Source organism: Stegastes partitus, unplaced genomic scaffold (assembly GCF_000690725.1).
Source record: "Stegastes partitus isolate 25-593 unplaced genomic scaffold, Stegastes_partitus-1.0.2 Scaffold3728, whole genome shotgun sequence".
NCBI classification, from domain to species: Eukaryota; Metazoa; Chordata; class Actinopteri; family Pomacentridae; genus Stegastes; species Stegastes partitus.
The window spans coordinates 427-21,740 of NW_007581459.1; the positions used below are offsets into that span (position 1 = coordinate 427).

Consider the following 21,314-nt stretch of genomic DNA (forward strand, 5'->3'; position numbering starts at 1 on the left):
AGTCAACAAATCCTGCAAACTTCAGCTGCTCAGTCCTAGAAGTGGTTTCTGGATCATGTTCAGCCCATGATGGAGCCTCTGTGTTGTTGTGGAGCTGGAGGTGAAAAACAGGATGAGATGTGACAGCAGGAAGTGTTTGGACGCTGCAGGTTCTGGCAATAAGTGGGACTTGAACCAGTGACTCCAGCACCAGAACCAGGATTTAAAGGTTATAAATGAAGCTGTGAAGCCACTGAGACCTGCTGGTGCTGGAAGCTTCTCTCTGTGTGGTTTTGACTTTTCACTTTGATTACTGGTGTTCAAAAGACACAGACGCTCAAAAGATTCAAAGCTGCAACTTCCACCTCTTCAAACAATCCTCCCACCCCTCTGAGCTATTGGGCCACACAGAAGAACTGCTTCTTGGACGTCTTTCAGTCTTTACTTTGAGTGTTAGACTTAAAGTAGTTGTGGACCGTAATGAGACTTGAACCTGCAGCTTCTCATATTACAAGTCATCCTCCAGCAGCCTGAGCTGTTTGTCCAGACATGATGAGTTGCATCTGTTCAAGCCTTTGAAGCTAAACAACCAAAGTAAAGACTCAAAGTGTCAGATACTCATGGAATCCACAGACTCTGAAGCACAAACTCTTCTTCATCCCACTGACCTACTGGGTCACATGTTGGAATAACTTTCTGGATACTTTTCAGTCTTTACTTTGGATGTTGCATTTAATAATTGATTGGTTCATGTGGGGATTGAACCCACAAACTCAAAACAACACTAAAGGTTTCTTACATATACTGACAAACTCCCCGTGAATGTCCTTCTTTCAGAGTTTCGTTGTTTCCACAGAGGAAAGCAGGAGCTTGTTGAAGTTCAAACTTCAAACCTTCAGAGCAGAGAGACACCGTCTTATTGCTGTTCATAGTTTTTTTCAGTGCTGGACTTTCAAATCCAGAGCGAAACCCTGATGATTAGGATTGAAAAATGTGTATTTTAGTGGAGCTGCAGCGCGGAAAGGTCTCTGAAGCGACTGCTGGTTGACATGTAGTTGTAATGAGCTGCGTTTCAGTCACTGTTTCATTTTGATTTTGTGTCTGAGAACAGAAAAAAAACAGCTTGATAAATAGTAGAAGTCTTTATTGTTTTGTGGATCCAAGTTTGTTACAACCACAATCACTGCTGGTGCTACATGTCATTTAGGTCTGAACAAATATGCTCTTCAACAAAAACAGGAACAATTTCTGTCACTAAATAATACCGTGACTCACATTCTGTTTACCAGCTTGTACACTGGAATGAAGCCTGCCTCCTTCACTGTTTGACTTATTGCCAACACACTTTCTTATAACATAGCAACAACAATTTACAAATTTAACAGATAAAACATATGTGTGAAGGCATGATTTCCCAGTGAAAAAAATCCCACAATCTCAGCAGATCTGTGTATTTGGTTATGTTATGCTGTTGTCATCCTATTTATTTATTTATTGCAGTGATCATTCCCAGAAGAAATCATATATACCTTAAACAAGTCTCCCCCAAAGCAAGGTTAAGTCTGCAAAGTGGGTTCCCAAAATAAAAGATAAGCCCATGCTATATAAATGTTTGTTATTTAAATATTTCTGCCTTGAAATATTGACAACCTGATGTACTTCTGTAAGCAAGACTTTAATAGTAAATTATCTTCCAACAAGTTTATGATTTCTGTACATATAACAGGCGACAGTTCACCCTGCAAAAAAAGAGATACTTGAGCAGAAATTGCTCTAAAATGTGATGATGTGACATGGAATGACCTTTGAAGGTGACCTCTCACACCTGATGCACAGCTGAGTGGACAAGCAGGAAGTAGAAGACAAACCGACCAATCAGAGCCAGGCTGGTCTCCCTTCCGCTTCCTGCTTCCTCCTCCAGCCAGCTAGCTGCTCTGTAGCCACCTCACACCGGCATTTCTATGATTGAACACGTTTTATGAACAACAGAAAATAAAAGGTAAGCGCCGTGCTCAATACCTGATCTGTTTTCATCAATGTGACGTGAGAGCAAAGCTGCTCTCGCTTCACATTCGTCTCCGTTTGTGTGACCTACAGCGGCTAACAGTTAGCCGTCAGTGAGCATTAGCTGGTTAGCTCAACTCATACCTGTTCTATCCGTTGTAAAAACCGTTTCAGTCCACCTGCCGACATGTGTCATGACACCTGAAGGGAGCTGGAGCTTCTGTGGCTGTATTGGGACTGACAAGCTCACAAGTCGAGTCGAAAATAACCGGAGAAGTGCAGCCAAACGCTCCCCATGCTAACTTAGCAATGCTAGCTAGTGAGGGGTGAATGAAACAGCTGTGCAGTGAAAGCTTGTTTGCAGCTGTGAAGCTCCTTTAACTTCACTTTTCAGGGCTGTTTTGTGATGTGGAGGTTTTAGTTTATGATAGTATAGTAAATGAATCTAATGATTAAAAAATAAACTACCAAAATACAGGTGTGGTCGGAGTAATCATTTGCCAAAGACTGATTGCAATCATGCTGATGTGTGCATTATTTTATCTGCTCTGTGGATCAGTTTGGTTGTCAAAGCTTTATAGGACCAATTCATCTCACTCATCAGTGCTTGTAGGCCTTTCATTATGACTGAAATTGCATAAAAAGAAGCTGATTTCATTCAAAACGTAATTTTTATTTTATATTTATAACTTGTCCATTCATAACATTCGCTACAGTCTAAATAAGAAGATTAAAAACAACACATCACAAACATCAGGAGCAATACTACATGTATTACACACATAAACAAGCTTTAACCAGAAGCGTACAACCACTTTTTGGCGTGACACTGAACCTTCACCTCATTGTTGTGATGGATTTTCTTGGATCTGAAAATCAAAGGTTGAACTTGTGTTTTTTTTTTTTGCCTTCAGATATCCATCATGGCTTCTCGAGCAGGTCCGAGAGCAACAGGCACAGATGGCAGTGACTTCCAACACCGGGAGCGGGTCGCCGCTCACTACCAGATGAGGTTAGTTCATTTAGCAACACAGTAAAATGTAAGAATATCACAGAATATAGGAACGTAAATCTGCAGCTCTGCTTTGATTTAATAGTTAAAGCACGAGCCACTTCAGGAGGTTCAGTATGAAATCTTCGCCTCACACTTGTACATTTTTTATAGTAGAAAATCTCATATCAAACAACTTTGAGTCCTTTTAAATCAACGTCCAGACTCATAAACGTTCCCAAGACTGTTTATCTGTCAGGGACATTGTTTAAAGTACTTGTGAGATATTAAAAAAACTAGTAAGGCCACAGCCCAAAATATTTAGCATCCTGTAAAAATGAAAAGAAAAAAAAGTAAAAGTTCAGTTTGGTTGTCCTTCTTGACTAATCTTCAGCGAGCTGCATTTCAGGAAAATATGGGAAGTTGAAGGTTTTCCTACAAACCCTTAATTGATCTTGAGAATTTAGCAGCTCTTAAAAATTCCAGTGGCTGCTATATTTTCGGGGAGCAGAGTTGACTCTTGATCTAACTCCATCCATCTTCTTCATTTTCTACAGTGTTGCCTTGAAGTCTGAAATCCGTAAACTCAACATTGTCCATCTGCTAATCTGGGTGCTAATGACAGCTCAGGTAAGAGAAAACCTCCATGTCTTGCTGTTTTACTGACTGCTATAAGAGTTGAGCTCCACAGTTGTCTTTTCTTCCTCAGGTGACTGTGAGCCAGCTGAGCCTGGTGTCCCACAAAGTGGTGGCCTCTCCATACCAGTGGGAGTACCCCTACCTCCTGAGCATAATCCCCACAGTCTTCAGCTTCTTGGCGTTGCCCCGCAACAACATCAGCTACCTGGTCATCTCTATGATCAGCGCCGGGCTCTTCTGCGTGGCTCCGCTGATCTACGGCAGTATGGAGATGTTCCCTGTAGCTCAGCAGCTTTACCGCCACGGCAAAGCGTACCGCTTCATCTTTGGTTTCTCCGCTGTGTCAGTCATGTACCTGGTAATCGTTATAGCTGTGCAGGTACATGGCTGGCAGATCTACTACAGTAAGAAGCTACTGGACCAGTGGTTCACCAGCACACAGGACAAGAAGAAGAAATGAACGCAGTGGTTGGTTGTGGACTGTCGCCAACAGACTTGCAGAGGCCTCTTTTTATATTTGAGTCTTTGTATTGGCTTGTGTACATAAAATGTGATTGGAAATGTTGATTCTGTGTCATCATTTTAGGTGTTGAGAAGAAAGAAAAATAAAGTAGTTCTGATTTTTTTAAAGATGATTGGGGGTTAAGAGTAGTGCACTACATAGTAATGAACATCTTGTTTCACTGAAACAACCTTCATCTGCCTTGTTAGAGCAAATGTTTTTGTAGAGTTGACTGTCTAACTGACAGTGTTCTGAGGTTTCCTTTAAGCATAAACGAGTTTCCCTTTGAGGATCTTCCGGACCTGCGAAAACAAGAACAGCTTTTACATACGACATTACACTGTGTAGCAGCACAGAGTCGTCATTCTTTCCTTTGACTCTGTACCTTTTCACCAACGACTCCTTCAGGCGCCAGTTGACACGGCAGCTCGTTCTCCAGGTTCCTGATCCCCGGATCGGCCCCTTTCCTCATCAGTAACTTCACTGCTTCCGCTTGAGTCGGATAGTTTTGCAGAGAACTGACGATGTGTAGGGCTGTGTTTCCACTGAATGTCTGAAAGAGAATTACACATTACATGCAGTTTGACAGGTTATAGGGACTGTAGTACTACACAAAGTCAACTGAAGTATCTTTGGATGCTTGATGGGTCATTCCCTCGCAAATTTAATTTTCAGATCAATAACTGCCCAACCATCTTTGAATTGCCTTAACTTTTGATAGCATAAAATGTGAATATCTATACAGATATTTTAAATAAGTAGTTTCCAAGTTATTTTTTTGTTAAAGTTGCCCATTTTCAGCACATTTTTCTGATTCAGAATCTTCAATACTCAACAAGCAGATCAAATAATGTGATGATGGGTGAGATGAAATATGAAAAAAATTGAAGCAGTCAGGGAAAGTCCCATATCTGAGCACACGTTAACAAAAAATAAAAATAAATGAAGTCAACCAAATGTTGCATGTCACAATAATCTAATACACATAAATATGAAATCCCTGATTAAAACAATGAAGTTATTTTCATTAAACTGAGCAGCTATAAAAGTAAACTAAAATATTGCTTTTCGTTGTGGAGTTCTAAAATATTTCTCCAAACATAGGTGTATAACTTATTTTTTTTGAACATCACATGTTCAGCTCATTGCAAGAGATGCTTTAAGATAAACTCATCAGCACTGCAAATATATTGTTCGCTCACACTTCAACTTTCTGCCCCTGTTACGGCTGCCGGCCCTTGCTTCTTTGTTGTGTTTCTTCATTATGTAAATTTCAGTGTGCCGTTGCCGGTTTCTGATTGGGCCAGGGCAGATGGGCCAAACCAATCAGCAACCGGCAACGGCACACTTAAATTTACATAACGAAGAAACACGACAAAGAAGGAAAAGCCGGCAGCCGTAACAGACCCGATCTGACCAAACTGTTTATGCCGCGATCGTGAGAATAAATTGACTTCTAAAGTCTCACATAAGTGCATGAATTTACCATTTAATATGTGCCAAGGCATTAAAGTTTCCAAATGTGTAAAAAAAAAAAAAAAAAAAGTGTCCTGAAAGGTTAAGGAGCAAGTTTTAAAAAATCTTGAAAAAGTATTTGACATGTCGATCCAAAATTTCACAGATACCATTTTAAATACACATAATTTATGACTTTTAAAAAATACAAGCACATCAGAGCTGGTCAAACAGAAGGTCCCTGAAGATTTGAGATGAAATAACCCCAGATGTGACACAAAAACACCAACAGTTTTCCAAAAGCCTGACAGCAAAGCAACTAACCTTCACATTCACAATCGACAGCGATGCTTCCTGATCAAGGAAAATGTTCAACAGTTCCACGTTTCCCTCCTCGGAGGCCATGTGAAGACCAGTCCGTCCACTTTTTAGATCCTGCAGAAATAAGCAATAACACATGATTTGTAAATTTTGCTCTCTAATGTGAAAATATCGTTGCAACACTTCATCTAATAGGGAAATAAAACCACTGTGTCTGTCGCAGTAAACTTAAAAAACATGATTTTGCAGTTGAAGGCATTTTTTAATTGTCAATTTTAACAACTATGACTTCAGCAGAGTCGTGCTGTTTGACATATTTTTGACATACTGCCGTCCAGGAGGTGAAATAGTTACCTTTGTCCCATAGGAGGCTCCCATGAGCAGCAAAATCTTAATACAGTCCACCAACTTCTGCCTCCTCTGCACTCGCTCCGCCTCCGCGTACGAACAAGGATCTTCCGCTTTCCTCGTCTCTTTGACGGCAGCGTTGTGGGACAGGATGGCTGCGTGAAGTGCAGTGAAGCCTGCAGAGGAGCAGAATTTAGGTTGTTTTCCCACTAATGTCACTGAGTTTCCAGGTAAAGAGAACACACTCACCATCGTAGTTGAACATTTCAACATCAACTGGCTGCCCGCTGACTGTTGAGGTCCTCCAGATGCTCTGTGGGAATAAGTGTGAAAATAAGACATTTTATCATCACTGCTTGGACGATTAAACGCGATCTAGACTAAATATAATTTGAGGTATATTGCTCATGGTTATAAAGTCAAGCTTTATTTTTCAGTTTCCTCCTCCTCTAAAAGTCAAACGCATTTAATAAACTAACATAACAGGCTCAGTGTTTCACATTAACTGTGACACGGTTACAAATTAACAGCGGAGATAAGCTGCGTGTCACCCACAGTGGGGTCATTGTGAACGCGTTGTTTTGCACACACTCAAAGTGGAATTCAATGACAAGGTCAACACACACACACACAGAGGTCTCAGACACTAAAATATACAAATGTTATGTCCTCATTATATCCTTGTGATGTTTAAACGTTGCTAAAGCGCATTCATCCACCACACTTCCTGGTGTTTCAGTTTGAAAAATATCTGCATATCCCCTCGAGATAGGTTGGTGCACCGGACCAGGCAGGTAAAACATATGAACTATTGTTCACATTAGAGCTCGACGTTTCAAAGTGTTCTGACAGATGCCTCAAGTAGAAGTTGCTCAACAGATGTTCAGAAGGCTTACAGAATTTATCCTCCCTTCTTTATGGGTTTGGATTTAATGTATTGCAGACAATATGATTGAATCACGTCCGGATTAAGGCTTAGTGGTGTGTAAACGTTATAAATCTGCCTGTGATTAAAGCAGACATTGATTAGCCCATATCACAGTGGCTTAAACTGTTTCTAAAATCAGATCAACAACATCAGTGGCTCAGTGTATTCGACAGCCGCAGTTTAAATTTGAGACTTAACTGGTCAAACTAAAAAGCCGGATACAGTAATTTGGCTGCTTTTCAACAATACAACTGTACAGAGGCAGCAAAGTAAAACATATAAATGACTTCAGTGTACTTTAAAAACATGCCATATTGATTCCAAACTAAACTGTATCTTCCTGTAAATGCTCCTTTCGGGATTTATGCTCATATTTTATTTTAAAGACATTATCAGTCAATGACAGTACTGATGCCATCCCTAAATTTAACAATATATGTGAAAGCCATTTTGCTGAAACTTAGTTTGTATTTTTTTTTTTTACATACATTTTTAGTCTCTTTTTTTTTTTTTTAGTAAAATTAAGTGTTTTTACAGTGTTGTCCTGCAGTTTAAAATATGCAAGTACTGTTATTAGAACTACTAATACTACTAGTCTCACATTGAGTCTCTATGCGGTACACCTGACCCTAACATCGGTATAAATGCATTTATTTGTCATAAGATTAAAAGTCTCTATTGGTTGAAACCTGCAGCAAACAACATTTGAGACTCAAAATCCAGCAACATTTTAGAAATTCCTTCAAAGCTCAGCTAATTTGGACGGATTCTTTGACACTAAAAACACTAACAAAAAGTTTGGACTGAGCCATGTAGGTTAATTAAGGCACAATTAAACCAGCATGCCGCATCAACATTTAACTGGGAGGTAAGTTGATGGATTAGCATCTAAATATAAGTCGTGCTGATGCATTTCCAGTCCTTACCTGAAGACTTGCGACGTAGCCCTTTTCAGCACACACGTGTAACGGAGATCGACCCCACAAGTCTCTGGTGTTGATCTGGGCTCCGTGTGAAAGCAGGTCCTGGACAATTAGGTGGTGATCGATGGCAGCTGCGATCTGGAGGGCTGTCTGTGCACAAAGATGACAACAACTGAAGTGGCAATCATCGTAAACTAAGACACATTAAAACACATCAGTACACGCCGTTGAGCGTCTGTACCTGCCCGTTGTGTTCTTTCACGTCCAGGGAGCCACATCCGGCCATTTTTGCAGCGAGCACATAAGCAAGAGCCCGTTTACCTTGTGCCACTGCGATGTGAAGAAATCTGAGATGTTGGGGCAGAAAATGGCCAGTTAGAGTTGATATATTGGGGGTAAAGTTAATATGTTTATGTCCATGTTTAGGTTGGGTTTTCATTGGCATTACTAAGATTGGAATAATCAAATCTTCATACCAAAATATGTCAAAGTTTTACACATTATGGCTGCGACTAACAACTATTTTCATTGTCGATTGATTTTTCAATTAGTTGATTAGTTGCTTGGTGTCTATAAAAAGTCAAAACAGAGGATCAGTGCTTTCTAAGATGACCCCAGATGTTTGATGTCGACAGCCCAAACATACTGAGTTTACTGTAACAGAGAAGTAAACAAATCAGGAAGCAAAAAATAATCAATCATCAAAATATTTGGTGATTTATTTAAAAGCAACTCTATTAGCTCTGTTAATGCATGAGCTATTTTAAACAGTTCCAACTGTTTAACCTTTAGATTTAGCTCACTACCTGAACTGCTGATCCATTAGCTGCCTTTAGCTTTTTCAACCATCTAACCATTGTTTTGATGCAACTATTTAAACCTGTTTTTTTTATTGGTTTTTGCCAGCAACACCTGTTTTCTTTCGCCGTTTCAACCATTTAGCATGGAACTTACTTCAATTTAAAGTCTGCTTCCAGCTGACTATTTCAGTTGTTTTATTTTTTTTAGCATTTTCAGTTGTTTCACCATTAATTAGAGCCAATGATTTGAACTGTTCCTTAGTTTTTCTTAATCATTTCAACTGCCCTGTTGCTTTTCACTGTGTCTACCATTTAGTTTGATGTATTTCAATTTATTTGCATCACTTTTAGCTATTTCAATTGTTTATTTTTTTACTTTAAGCCAACAGTGTACGTGGCTATCCATTACTTTGATTCAATTTACAATAGTTTGGGTTATTTCAACCAATTGTCGACTATGACTAGTGTCCTATATTTGCTTTAATCTGTTTCACATTGCTTTTCAAACTCCCCCGCTTGGTTGCATTACAAATCTGCATCGTGCCATGTTGTAATCCTACAATGCTCCTTTCTATAACTGCAGATGTCACCCCAGTGATACAAGCCCAGTTAATTGGAAACGAGAAGTCTAAACGATGGCTTTGTTCCTGCATACGTACGTGTCGCCATCCGCATCCTGCGTGTTCAGCAGCTCAGCGGAAAGTCCTCCAACTCTCTGCGCTTGTTGCTGAATCTGCCAGTGAAACAAAGTCATTTTGAATCCATCAGCCGGAGCCACTTGTCCCTGCAGAGCTGGATACTGTATTGGAAACTGCGCTTGTTGGGGGCTCTTTTCGGCAGTTTCAGGAGCTGCAGGAGGAAAGTCGGTGGTGGTATTCGGGTTGAGGGGTGCTGGAGGGTTGAACAGATGAGCGCTCACATCGCAGGCGAAAGGTTCAAATTTTGGCTGTTTGAATTTAGGCTCCAAGTCGTTGTGCTGTGAGCAGTTCCATTCCTAGAAGAGAATTAGTAATGTTATGGCAGTATGTGAATGCAGTCTAGCTTGTACTAAACACACCCACATGATCTGCATACTAATCTTCACCACTTGTACTTTGCTCTCAGTTTTATATCAGTTCTTCCTCATACTGAAGGAACTCCAAGTTTGTCCCTTGAAGAGGTTAAAGTTCTAACTTCCCTGTGTTCCTTTTTCTGGCTCCATATTAAAATGCTGATCCCAACATTAGCCGGGGAGTCCAAATCCTGCGATAAATTTGAGATTAAACTGAGCTTAAGCTTGTCTTGTCATGTTCGTGTGCTTGTGGAAATACCGGTTGCCTCTCGATCGCCTGCCGTTTCATCATTAGCAGCTCTTTCACGGTGTTCTTCACGGTGTTCTTCTTGGACATGGCCTGGGTGTAATCTGGCAGCTTGGGATCAGTCATCAGAAAGCCTGGGAGGAAAATTAACAGAAGATTGCTGGTGAATCATTAATGGAAGCCACACTGTTGAGTTTCGAAACACTTAACAACATGACTGAACATCTCCCTGAACCAACGTCGTGCTTTGGTGTTTTTCAAGTCGAGCTTCTCAAAATGAAACTTTGAGTGTAAGAAAACTTCATACATAGAATAAGAACTTTTTCTTCTGATGCTTGAACTCTATTTGTACTGGAAGCTTTGGCCAAAACAAACCCTGACACCACATTGTTGAACATAACCTGCTGCAGGTTAAGATATTTGATTGTGCTTCAGTAAAACTGTCATCGGCTCAAAGTAGTTCAAGAATCAAAAGTAAAAGACCCTGTTGTGGTTATGATTTGAGTTCTACTCTTGTTTGCTTGGGGAAGAGTCTAATCATGTTAAGTTTTTGTCAGATTTTTTTAAACCTGATTAAACACTTTCATATGACTCTCTGGTTCTCATGCGTCTCTAAAAGAAGTGGAAGAACATGTTCAGAACCTACACAGCCACAGTGCCCTACTTTAAGCTGAATGTGTATATCACGTTACCAGAATGATGAAACTGACCGCTGTAATCCTGGAAGCCCGCTGACAAAACCTGGCTCCGTCCGCCCTCGTTCCCTCTTGTATCCAGCATGTTTGAGCTTTGTTGACTCTCCAGCTCCAACTGAAACCCGTCCGCTGCCGCACACCTGCGAGGTTGAACCGCCTGTCAGCGCAACTGTGATTAACTGTTAGTCATTAAAAAACATGTATGATTGGCTCACCTTTCTGCCGATCACCGCAAGATCAGAAATGAGGAACAACTGCAGCACAAAACGCCCCACACCAGACACCAACTTCCTGGTCGACAGGTTCCTCAGGTGACACTGTTGTTTATTTAAAAAAACAAAAACTTTGAAACACTTCATTGCTGCCAAAAGTCTGACTAAGTTTAGTTTACTCAGTTTTTCTTGGCAGATCAAGTTTAAAGCCTGACAATTTTAAAAAAACAACAACAAACAAGCTGAAAACAGAAACTTTTTGTTTTTAAAAGCAGAGCATATTAAAAAGAAGTCTGTAAATCATTAAAGTCTGCTGTGCTGACGATGCACTGAGGATAAGTTTATGTGAAAATGCTCAGAATACAAAGTGACTCACATCTGCAATGCAAACTTTAAAGATTAAATATAATTAAACAAAACGCTTCATTTTTTTTATAACACCAGGTTTGCAAAGAAATCTTTTGGTTCACGTCGCTGTCAGAGACTTACAGGTTGAGGAGCTGCTGGAACATCTGGCTGGAGCCAAAGCGAACTGAATGGAAGTGCAACTACTGAATAATTTGAATTTGTTGTGGGAGCGAACCACTCCCTCCTCAACAGCTCCTATCTGTTGGGATTTCCCCCCCGAGAGAAAGGCAGGCTGGTTATACTGAGGAAATAAGTCCTTATTATATAAAACAAAAAAACAACAACACACTGTACTTGTAGGCAGTCGACTTAGAAATTAAACAACAGATCAATAAATAATTCTGGACATCCTGAAAGTGATGCTGTATGGTTCATATGTGTGGCTACATGGGTACAAATAGAAGAAATGTTGACACGCATGCTTTGTCTCCTCATCCCCGTTGCATTTTAGTTCCTCCTTTTCAACATCAGCACACCTGGACGGCCTCGGTTTGGGTTAAACTGCTCTTTAATGTGGTGAGAAACTCAACAGATTTGTACACTTTTCACGGATACAAACGCTGCGCCGACGGGGGAAGAACATGCGGAGTTAGTGGCAAAAGAGCGTCGAAAACCGTCTCCCATGTCACAGTTAAGAGGTCTTTGAAGCTGAACATCGCCAAGCAAACGTTCCCAACATATTAAATGCATCAATAAATTAACCATTTGTAGAATTGCATCCCAATAGAAAATTTCATACTTTTTACATGACTGCATAATTTAATAAATAACGGCGTAACTGCAGGGAGCAAATCGATAACTGTCTGTTTTTACCTGCAACCTTCATCCATTACAAAAGACTTTTTTATTACAGATTCTCATAAAAGGCAAACATGCAGGACAAGAGAATAAATCCTCAGAAGCCTTAACCACACAGCAAAGACTCGATAAATTCATATGGTTTTGTACAGCTCCCTTTGACTTTAAATAAATTATTCAGAGGAAAACACGGGCATTTTAGTGCAATAAAGATGCATTGTTGTGGATTAACTTTATAAACTGAGAGCAAAATGTTTGTAATAGACTTTTTCCTTGACTTGACAGAAGCTTTGAATGCTTCAATAAGTCAGAAAATTGAATTTTAACCACAGTCTCGGTAGTAAATGGCTTGAAATTAAAGATACTCAGTGGGATGTTTTTATCTGATTCTGATTGAAATACTCTGTGCCTGGTTCCTCTTTCAGCGTCTTCATATCTCGTCATCCTTCATCGCATGTTTGCTCGTTACACAACACAAACCCTCAGAGCGACCTCGTCAGTTCATTAAACGCCTTCTTTTCCTGTCAAGTGCCTTAATCCCAAAATGCTCTACAAAAAATATGCAGACCTGTTAGTGCACAGCGAGACCAAACAGAAACATATAAAGTGCTCTAAAATAAAAAAATAAAATAAAATAACAGCTCATAGTGGAGGGTCTTTAACAAAAACATCACAAGATGACAGTTAACAGTGAAATGACAACAACAACAAGACAACGTGCTTCACACCACTGGCAGATTCTCTACATGACTAAGCTCAGAAATTCATACCACATCAGCTCTGTAAAAAAAAAAAAACAAATACCGCATGCACACTCCCGCTAAAGTCTATCGTACCGACGGGTTTTTGTCTGTCACGCAGGGAAGTTAGGAAAAAATTAAGGGGGGGAAAAAAAAAAATAATGAAGAAGTTCCATTAGTCAGTTCAAAGTCCTCCTGAACGTCCACTCAGAGGTTACGGTTCAGCAGGAGCGTCTTTCTTCTGGAATGGTTTTAAGGAAAGAGTGCAACCGGAGCAGAAGTGGTGGTCCGACACCAGAGACGTCCACTCGGCTCTTTGTTTTAATGCCTCCAGGAGTCTAGTTGTGGCCTGGAGAAAAAAAACACAAAAAAAAACAGCTTTGGTTTGTCACATTATTAACAAGCTGAGACACACGGCAAATGTCTGCGATTCTAAAAATGTGGAATTACAGGTACGAGCACGACGGCGTTCATTTACAGATAAACCCACAGAAGCTGTAATTATCAGGAAGCACCGCAACTTACTGGTAAGATGGAAACTTTCCACTCACGTAAGAAGTTATTGTTTTACCATAAACCAGGAACATTTTGTAAATTTAGAAAAAACACATTAAATCTCGTATTTAGGACACAATCACATGTAAAGTAAAAATTTTTGTGCACAAACAGTGTCAACATTAATCTCTATGACGACAAAGAAAATGCACTTCAGACAAATTTAAAGACATGTTTGATGCCCATTAGTGTCTAAATCTATCTTTACCAGGTTTATTTGATCGATATTGAAGTCGACGCTCACCTGCGATGTATTTGGCGCAGATCAACATCACCATGCTGCCCATGATGTAAAAGCCCATCGGCACGCTGCTGAAGATACTCGTTTCACCTTTTGGTCGTCCGAGCGAAAGGCATCGGTCAGTTTGAGGAGAGAAACACAACAAGGGTGAGCGCCAAACTCTGAAAAAGTCAAAGTTCACTGTGGTGCATTCAGTGAAAAGAGGTCGGCCGAGGTTTTATATCATCCTCATCCAATTTATGTGAAAATAAAAATGTCTTGGAAAACTTTGTCTTTTTTGTTGTTGGTGCTTTTTTCTTCTCTAGTCATTTAAAAACAACAACAATGAACTCAAATTCCCTAAACAGGAAATATGCATTTAGATTGAGCTTCACTGTGGTAATAATTCCAAGATTTAAGCTTCAGATTCATTCGCTGGAACAAATAAATGCATCTTGGTTGCTCACAATATCTATCAGGCTTCTTTTCACGTCAGTAGCAAAGTTAATCTTGAGGTTTTGCACCAAAAAGTGAGCAAGGCTTCTCTCTTGGACGCCCCCCATGATGGCTGACATCATAAAATGTTCTTTACCGTCTAAGCTGTCTCATTTCTACTTGGTCAATTAACATTTAAGTAACAGAAGCAGAAGAATTGTACATTCAGCTCCATTGTGCTTCATATTATGGTGGAATTTAAGATCAGTATTATGGGTTTAAAGGACAAACCTGCAACACAAACAGGGGATTTGGTGCTTATCATACTGTAGCCGCAACAAAGACGACCACGTGATGTGACTGCATCAGATACCAAGAGTTTGTAAGGTCATCGCTTACATGAAACATTACTTTAGGATGAAATGTGTTATTGGAGGAACACTTACAGCTGCCAATAATCTGTTAGATGTTCTCACTGTCATACAAGATAGACTTCAAAACATGGGGATCATATTGTCAGGGAGTGTCCCATCTATTCTTCATGCTTTCATCTTGAGGTTCTAATGTGAGTACAGTCCTTCCTACCGTTTCCGTTACAAACAGGCTCCGTCGTTTCCCAGTTCATGGATTTCTGCACCGCCCTCTTCCACCGCGCGTACCGAAACTCGCTCTCTGCCGACAACAGACGAAAGCACGGTTAGAATTGTTGAGCAGCAGCTACCGGTGACTCATTCAACGTCATCTCATCGTCTTTTCTCGGCTTGCTGTACCTTCGGGGTTGATCTGCGGCTCGAACTTCTCCGACGTGACTTCGCTCAGGTCCTCTGGGTTCAGGCTCCACACGCTGACGCCCTCCGCCGCTCCCGCTGCCATCGCCGCCCCCAGAGCCGTGGTCTCAGGCATGGACGGCTTCACTGAGAACCACAATCAACAACAGGTCCCCTTCACCAAGTGTCAAACTAGCTTGTAGGAGCAATTATAACAACAGCAAATCACTTCAATGAGTAGTACGACAGTCGGCTGGACTAAACTGTCCAACTGCAATTTGAAAACCAGTTTGTTTATTTAAATATGTCACCAGGAACCTGTCAATAGTCTCCCTTGACACTGATGCCTTCAATGGAAACCTAAAAGTGGAAATCTTACCAACGGGGATACAGAGAATGTCGGCCTGGAGCTGCATCAGCAGCCTGTTGGACGTCATTCCTCCGTCGACCTGGAGCTGAGTTAGAGGGATGCCGCTGTCCTGATTCATGGCGTCCAGTATCTGCAATTAAAAAAAGCAATCATTACACAAAAAATTGTATCTAAACAGATAAGCAGTGAGCTAGAAACACTTCTACTTAAAAATGTGGTCGGTTGCACTTCTTCAGAAACTGCAAGTTCTTAGTATTACAAACATTCATAAAGATAAATTTAAGAAAATGAAACTCCACTAGAAGCGTTTACCTCTCGTGTCTGGAAGCAAACGGCTTCCAGCGCAGCAAAGGCGAGGTGGCTCTTGTTGGTAAACTGAGTTAACCCGCAAATGATCCTGTGACAAAGACACATGATAAGATTGAGTGAATCCATGAGTAGCTCTTATTCCAGGAGGCGCTGTGAGATGTTGAGTCGTACCCTCTCGCACTGGGCTCCCAGTAGGGCGCATAGAGACCCGAAAACGCAGGAACGAAGTAGCAACCGTAGGATGTGCCGACTGACGCGGCCAACTTCTCTGTAAATAAAAAAAATTATAAATCAAAGTCTAGTTTGACATCCCACCAACGATAAAGAAGATAGAGATGTTTTAACTGATGCTTGACGTACCGAGCTCTTCGGATGACTCGATGATTCCAAGATTGTCGTGCAGCCAACGAACCACAGCTCCTGCGATGGCCACAGAGCCCTGAGAAGAAGATAAAACAAATCACGAGTCAACCTCACCTCCTCATTCAGCTGTCGGCTAACGAGAGGGGCGACACATTTCCACAAGATCAAAAGGTGCCTGTAAAAGATTGTGGCTGCCGGGAACATTCGTGTAAGAAGTCAGTGTGTGTAAGTTACTGTACCTCCAGTGCGTAACAGGCAGGTTGGTCTCGACCAAGTTTGTACGCCACCGTGGTCAGAAGACCGTGCTCGGACATCACAGGCTGTGAAGGGACACAAGAAAAATGTCAACGTGTGGGATTATAAACTGGACAAATGTTTAAAAAATGGGAAATATGATGTTTAAATTAGATTTATGTACACGCAACACAACCCATGAGGAACTTGAGCAACTGGGATAAAAAGGTGGAGCAGGAAGACATGAGTAAGATCTGGCGGGCAAGAAGATACCAGCCTCAGCAGGAAAACTGAATTCTGAGGAAAGCTGGGTTCATCGGCTGAAAAAGCCACAGTGAGTGCTCTGTTGGTGCTATTAGAACAAATTAGCTACCTGATACAGTTAGATTAGACAGATTAGATTAGATAAGACACTCCCAAATATGAAAAAAAAAAAGAAAAACAATAGTGGCACAGATGACCTCACTGATCTTGGGAATGGGTTTGGCTTCCCAGGAAAAGGAGGAGATTTCAGGAGGAGTGTGCAAAAGTAAACAAGAAGCTGGAAAGAGTTGCTGAGTCAGCGAAAACCTCGAGATTGCAGCAATCGACACACCTCGACTTTAAATCTACAACCAACCTGACTGTCAGGGCGGCCGGGTTTTAATGTCAACACTTCGCTCTGGTGCCTCGTGTGTTTTCTGTGTAACTTCTGTTGGCAGCCGCTAACTTAGTGCTGAAGTTACCCGGGACTTGGTGAAGACTTTAAGTCCAGTTAGCAGCTGTCTAATTTAGTTTATTAGTTACTGATGTCTTGTTTTGTGTAATGTGTGTTTTGAGGCACTTGTTGTTTTAGTTGGTGATGGGTGTTGTTATTGTATTTAAGTTTGGTTAAGGAGCTTTGTTGAGCTCGCCTTTGTTTGTCTGTGAAGATTCTCAGTCATCAGGGTCGTGGTTATTCTCGTGGATTAATCGTAGCAGCTGGACTTGCTTGAGACCCAGCAGTCCACCTGCATCTCAAAGACAAAGGACACTCCTTTGAAGAACGTACAGATTTTGGCCAGAGAGGACAGATGGTTCTAGGGAGGGGTGGAAAGACCATCCCTCAACAGAGGTGGAGGTCTGAGGCATCACCTCTCACCTGTTTACAAGTCAGTCCTAAGATCTCCCCCCAGGAAGACGAAACCACATTCACGCCTAGCCACAAAAATCCATAACGAACCCCACTGTGACAGGGGGAAACTCAGGTGTTAATGGCTCCTTAAGGATATCTGGAACTCCCAACTAGTCAGTCAGAACTGATGAAGCCTCTTGGATGAGAGGTGAAACAAGTCCAGTTGCTACGATTAATCCACGAGAACAGCCTTTGTTTGGTTTTACTTGGTTCTTTGATTTGGAAGCACCCACTAGCCTGGTTTATTTGTATTATCACAGATTTTTTTGTGAATAAATTGCTTTACCTCAACCAACAACTGTTTTTGTTGTTACATCCAGCTGACCCCTACATTGAACACGTTATTCACATCAGATTTTGAATGCTTTTTATGTTGTTGTTTTTTGATCCAGAAGTGATTTTTGTCTTCATGTTGGACAAAGCTGTCTGACCATCACAACAATGTGGGACGTCACCATGTATACGAGAGTGTAAAATACAGGTCTGAAGCAGTGTACCTTGGCTCCAGTGTTTCTCAAGAGAAAACAGCCAGTACCATACCTGAAACAAACCAAAAACACAGAAAAAACTAATTTTAAATTAGATTTATAACAAAGTGGAAGCCACACATCTAAAGAGAAGTCTAAAAAATGCAGTGACTCTAGAAGACCCCTACGTGTTTTTAGCTTGCCCATCTTGGAAACACATCTGTCCAACGAGTGCTGCTGACTGATCCCCAAGACACTGTATTTGAAGAAAAAGCATAGATTTAATATCGAACATAAATGAAGCACAACAACACTATGCAAGGAAAAGAGAGATGAACTCACCCCTGAAATGGGAATACCTGAAAGCGCTCCTGATTTCTGTCATGAGAAAAAATAAACTCTGTTCAGTGTATTTCTTTCTGAGAGCTCTGCTTTTCTTCTACAGTTTGATCTGGATGCAACTTCAACACTGACGGAAGATTAAAATGTTTGAAATTGAAATGGAAACTAGGCGTTAACTGCTTCTGATGCAATACGAGAACTCTTGAAATTAAACGCCTCAGTATAATTCAAGTGTCCGTGTTTGTTAAGTTAAAATATCAAAACAGCAGAACTGATTCCAGAATAATCGATGGAAAAACATTTTAATCAGAATGAAAAACGATCTTGAAACTAAAACCAAAAGGGAATCATTCATTATTTGACTACGTGAAGCCAAATAACAGCTGTAAGATTTGATTTCTACCACAAGAGTTGTACACAAAGCAGACTGGAACAGTGCAAACACAGCGAGGGGTGAACAAAATGCAAGAGTGCACCGGAACGTACAAACTAAAATGTCTTCACTCCTATCGCTTTGGCTTAACAGAAAGAACTCAAAATGCGGCAAAGAGTGAAGAGATTTAGGAGACGTGGTGGGACGTTGCACAGGAAGACGGCCTGACTGGGAGGCAGTGGGTTTCCGCGACAACCAGCTGAGTAACATGCCACCACACAAGCGATGAGGGACGGGGACCATCCAGCACATTTCCAATAGAGCGGGCAGGTTTCTGTCTGCTGGGTTCAGAGCCGCTCAACAAAAAGGGGCTACGTTTTGTTTATTGTACTGCATGTGAATATGACGTTTTTGTAGTTTTAGCAAACATTTTGTAGATTGTCATACCAGCTTGTGGCCACTAGAGGGCAGTAGAACACACTGTAATCACAATCCTGCTCTTTTTACAAGCCTTTACAAACTTCCTTAAAGATGGGGGCGTTATTGTAGCAAAGCTGTTTGTAAATGTGTATGAAGAGTTGTGTGTCTGCAGTGAGATGTGTAAAAAGACAGATGAAAAGCCTGAGTGTTTGGCTAAAAGTGCAGGAAATACAAACAAATCACCAGTTACAAATCAAGCAGCCCTCACCATTGCCGGTCTTTTTACGCATGACTTTTGCTAAACTTCTGCTATGAAAGATTTGTATCTGTAACTTCAGGGTTTATTTGCCCTGAGCTCAGGCTCACAGGCTCCTTCATTCCGGCTGTGTGCCTGCAAGCCATCGTGAAAGTTTTTGCTTAGCGACCCACCAACTCAGCAAATCTAATTGGTTCACATATACCAGACAAGGTTGCATACCCTCAAAGACGCTGGAGGATAGCGCCGCCTGCTGGCCTGCAAGCAGTCATCCTCAAATGCATTCATACCCTTCCATTAAAGAAAAGGCAAAATTCACAATAATCGCTCAAATAACTAGAAACTGAAAAAAGTAATAATAAATAAAAATTTGCTAAATTATAGTTTAGTGAAATAAGACATTGCTTTTGAATTGTGGTTGAAAAGAATAATAACAAAATTTTAAAAAATGTTAAATTAGAGCACTTTGCTGATGAGCAGTGAAATCAGAACACCTGTCAACAGGTACAGAAGTCTGATTGACAGTTACAGAAAACACCTGATGGCAGTGATTGGCTCAAAGGGTTGTTCAACTAAATATTAGTGTACAGGTCCCATCATGCTTGTTTATGTGTTTTGTTAATATTTCTGTTGAACCACAATTCAAGACAAATGTCATGATTTTCATTGCATTTTTATTTATTATTACTTTTGTCAATTTCAACTTATTTCAGTGACTGTGTCCTTCTTTAACAGGAGGGTATGAATACATTTGAGGACGACTGTAACTACTGGGGTACAGAGCAGCAGCAAAGTGGCAGGCAGCTGGAACGAATGAGCCTGTGAGCCTGAGCTCAGGGCAAAGAAACCCTGAAATGACAGATACTCTCACGGCACAAGTGACGCAAAAGTCATGTGTAAAAAGAGCCAGTTGTCTGTATTTCCAGCGTTTGTAGCCAAATAGTTAGACTTTCCATCTATTAACATCTTTGTGCACATCGACAAATCTCACGACAGACACACATATTGAAATACAGACACACAACATACACATTTAACACCCCCATACCAAAACCTCCAACAGATAGAGGCGCATCAGCAAGTACCAGTATCTCAAAATTGTATCTGACTAAATGTACACCCACCACTGCTGAGATTAATTTAAAAAAATATCTCAAAATTTGACCTCTTTATGTTTCTTTCCTGCAGTCGAACTACAAGCCCAAACGTTGCTGAAATGCGAGTTTTGGAAATGCGCTGAGCGATGGCGCGTTCGTTTTAGTCACGGTGAAGCAGGACGGGTTACTTTTTTTTTTTTTTTGGCGTGATGAGGAGAAATAGTGATGGCAAGTCTTACTTACCCGGCTAGAACATATTTTCTACCAGTGAGAGAAGAGAGACAATGGCACACACAAAAAGAAATGCCTAAAAGAATTTCTCAGTCAACCTTCATGCACGTAAACAGTCTGAAAGCACACTAACCCAAAAAACAACAACAACAAAAAAAAGTACAAACAAAACAAAACAAACCTCTATTATCTTATTAGTAGCCTGTTGCATGAGACATTCCACTCTTTGAAAGCAACACTAGAGTCACACTAGACACAGCATCGAAATCATTAGCAGAAAAAGTAAACGTCAACACATATCATCGTGAAATTTTACATAAACTAGAGGGATTTACGGATGCTTACCATGAGGCCGTATATTTCTGATGAACTCCTCACTCGGGGCAAGATCTCCATGGGAATACCAAAATATCTGACAGGAATTAGAGGAAAGAAAAGCATGTGAATGGTTAGTTAAGTCCCGCTTTCCACGCATTTTCTTTTAGATTAACAAATTTGAACTCATGAAAGAATGAGGCACTTTTTAACTTTACAATTTCAGTGAAGTAAAAGGCTGCGATTTACAAGTAATGCAATTATCCATCCATTATCTAAACACTGCTAAATCCTCACTAGGGTCGCTGGGGGCTGGAGTAATGCAATTATAAGTGTTGTTTACTACAGTGGTTCTCAACAGGGGGG

The 21,314-nt window shown here is 40.8% G+C and overlaps 3 protein-coding genes across 4 annotated transcripts; 1 reads left to right on the top strand and 2 right to left on the bottom strand.

Annotated features, from left to right (window-relative positions):
- Positions 1–1,876: 1,876 nt before the first annotated feature.
- On the top strand, positions 1,877–4,178 carry LOC103376239 (protein jagunal homolog 1-B). Of its 2 annotated transcripts, XM_008306614.1 has the most exons (4): positions 1,877–1,978; positions 2,898–2,995; positions 3,532–3,604; positions 3,684–4,178. In XM_008306614.1, the coding sequence occupies exons 2-4, from the start codon at positions 2,907–2,909 to the stop codon at positions 4,071–4,073; spliced, it is 552 nt and encodes a 183-aa protein (XP_008304836.1). In that variant the 5' UTR covers positions 1,877–1,978; positions 2,898–2,906; the 3' UTR covers positions 4,074–4,178. The 2 variants fall into 2 exon arrangements, with proteins under 2 accessions (XP_008304836.1, XP_008304835.1); XM_008306613.1 differs by lacking the exon at positions 1,877–1,978 and having other exon boundaries at positions 2,646–2,995.
- On the bottom strand, positions 4,083–11,911 carry nfkbiz (nuclear factor of kappa light polypeptide gene enhancer in B-cells inhibitor, zeta). The gene is made up of 12 exons (XM_008306612.1): positions 11,585–11,911; positions 11,099–11,200; positions 10,899–11,023; positions 10,201–10,322; positions 9,550–9,884; positions 8,332–8,437; positions 8,094–8,240; positions 6,489–6,552; positions 6,246–6,415; positions 5,895–6,005; positions 4,501–4,668; positions 4,083–4,417 (listed from the first exon to the last, which is right to left on the bottom strand). The coding sequence occupies exons 3-12, from the start codon at positions 10,966–10,968 to the stop codon at positions 4,379–4,381; spliced, it is 1,332 nt and encodes a 443-aa protein (XP_008304834.1). The 5' UTR covers positions 10,969–11,023; positions 11,099–11,200; positions 11,585–11,911; the 3' UTR covers positions 4,083–4,378.
- Positions 11,912–11,993: 82 nt separating this feature from the next.
- LOC103376240 (glycerol kinase-like) lies at positions 11,994–21,045 on the bottom strand (the record flags this gene model as incomplete). The annotated part of the gene is made up of 13 exons (XM_008306615.1): positions 11,994–13,390; positions 13,841–13,927; positions 14,837–14,923; positions 15,022–15,165; positions 15,398–15,518; positions 15,701–15,785; positions 15,869–15,965; positions 16,058–16,136; positions 16,300–16,380; positions 17,945–17,987; positions 18,103–18,170; positions 18,257–18,292; positions 20,979–21,045. Coding segments are annotated over 13 exons (1,006 nt in total), but the record flags the coding sequence as incomplete, so codon positions are not given.
- Positions 21,046–21,314: the final 269 nt, after the last annotated feature.